The sequence below is a fragment of the Pygoscelis adeliae genome, unplaced genomic scaffold (assembly GCF_000699105.1).
Source record: "Pygoscelis adeliae isolate BGI_AS28 unplaced genomic scaffold, ASM69910v1 Scaffold79, whole genome shotgun sequence".
NCBI lineage: Eukaryota > Metazoa > Chordata > Aves > Sphenisciformes > Spheniscidae > Pygoscelis > Pygoscelis adeliae.
In genome coordinates, this window is record NW_008825532.1 from 2,026,927 (window position 1) to 2,028,626 (window position 1,700).

At 54.9% G+C, this 1,700-nt stretch overlaps 1 protein-coding gene across 1 annotated transcript in view; it reads left to right on the forward strand.

Moving 5' to 3' along the window:
• Positions 1–80: 80 nt before the first annotated feature.
• GLA (galactosidase, alpha) overlaps positions 81–1,700 on the forward strand; it is a 5,559-nt gene continuing 3,939 nt past the window's right edge. Inside the window, exons 1-2 of the mRNA XM_009331634.1 lie at positions 81–252; positions 486–663. Of these exons, the coding sequence (XP_009329909.1) occupies positions 91–252; positions 486–663 (340 nt within the window). The 5' untranslated portion in view covers positions 81–90. The remainder of the gene's footprint in view (positions 253–485; positions 664–1,700) is intronic.

Genomic DNA, 1,700 nt, shown 5'->3' on the forward strand with positions numbered 1-1,700 from the left:
CTGCCGTGTCGGTACTAGAAATCGGGCTGCCACGTTCTCCGCTTTCTTTCCTGGTCGTGCCGCCTCCCCACGCCCAGCGAGCGGCTCTTCATGGAGATGGCCGACGTGATGGCTGCCGAGGGCTGGAGGGACGCAGGCTACGAGTTCGTCTGCATTGATGACTGCTGGATGGCCCCGACACGGGATGAACATGGCAGGCTCCAGGCTGACCCAAAACGGTTCCCCGGCGGGATCCGCAAGCTGGCTGACTATGTGAGTGCCACCCGCCGCAGCGGAGGGCACCGACGACAGTCAAGGACCAGACCTGCAGCCATGCTGGGAGAGCAGGGGAGGAGAGGGAAGGCCGGGTGGGGAACAGCTGCGGAGCTGCTGAGCTAAGGCCCTACCTGCACGAGTGGGGTTTTGCTTCCCTTGCCGGCCCCGCTCCGCTTCCTCCTGCCTCACAGCTGCCCCATCCCCAGTTCTCATTCTGTCTGCAAGCGTAGGTCCACTCCAAGGGTCTGAAGCTGGGAATCTACAGCGATGTCGGGAACAAGACATGTGCTGGCTTCCCTGGCAGTTACAACCACTACGACCTGGACGCCCAGACATTTGCCTCCTGGGGCGTGGACCTGCTGAAGTTTGACGGCTGCAACTCTGGCACGCTGGAGCTGCTGGCAGAAGGTAGGCATGGGCTCAAGGCAGCACGGCGCCACGGGGTGGGAATATTGTGCAGGCAGCAGCCATTCTAGGCCCAGGGTGGGCTCCAGGGAGTTGCTTTTCCCTGAGCATACTCATTTAAGGGATTCGCTTACAAAGCAGGTACGAGACTCTGTTCTCAAGCCCAAGGTAGTGAGTGTTGCTAGCCCAAGCATTTTTTACCTCTTCAGCCTCCTGGAGCTTTCACTGGTGTGCACAGCTTGAAAAAGCAGCTTTCTCACACCAGAGACTGCATTGTGCCGAGCACGGAAACATCGACTGCCTACTCCGGGGGCTCTCTCTGCAGACTGCTGCCTCAGCTCTTAACGCAGCAGAGGCTTTGCCCTTCTGCAGTGTCTTTACTGGAGACCTCAAGCATTTCACGCACTTAACCCTTAAACCCTTTGGTGAGGCCATGTCAACGTGGATCAGCTTGAAGCTAGAACAGTTTGTGTCAGCTGTAAAAAGGGCAGTTATCACGGCTTTTAACAGAAAAAAAATGAAGGGAATTCTGTCATGAAAATCTTACTGGGGTTTTCACTTTAAAGCACGATAGCATAAATCCCAGTTCAGAAGTTATTTGCACACAGGCTGGCAAGTCAGCAGCTGAAAGCTCAGTAGTTCACTGTGCCAAGGGGGCTCAGCTACAGACTCTCTACAAGCACAAACAAATCCCCGTGCCACAGGGCCAGATCTGTGGGAATAATGATGCAACTCGGAAGGTGGTTTTCTCTTGACTGGGCTCTCACTGATGGCAGTGAGAACCTGCCCAAGTGACAATCCCACCAAAGCCAGTTGGTGGGGCATATGCCAGCTGCTGCAGCCAGGAGCACAGCTCAGCACCATAAGTGACAGCTGAGCTGAAAGCTCTTGTTGGATCATATGTGTAGCCCAGATACAATCCAGTTGTATTGAAGCAGTTCCAGGGGAGAGAGAGCAAACTTTTTGTTCCCTCTCTGCTGATTAAAAGGGGCTTAACAGGGCTGTCTCGGGACAAGGACAGGAAAAAACCTAGTGTTTTT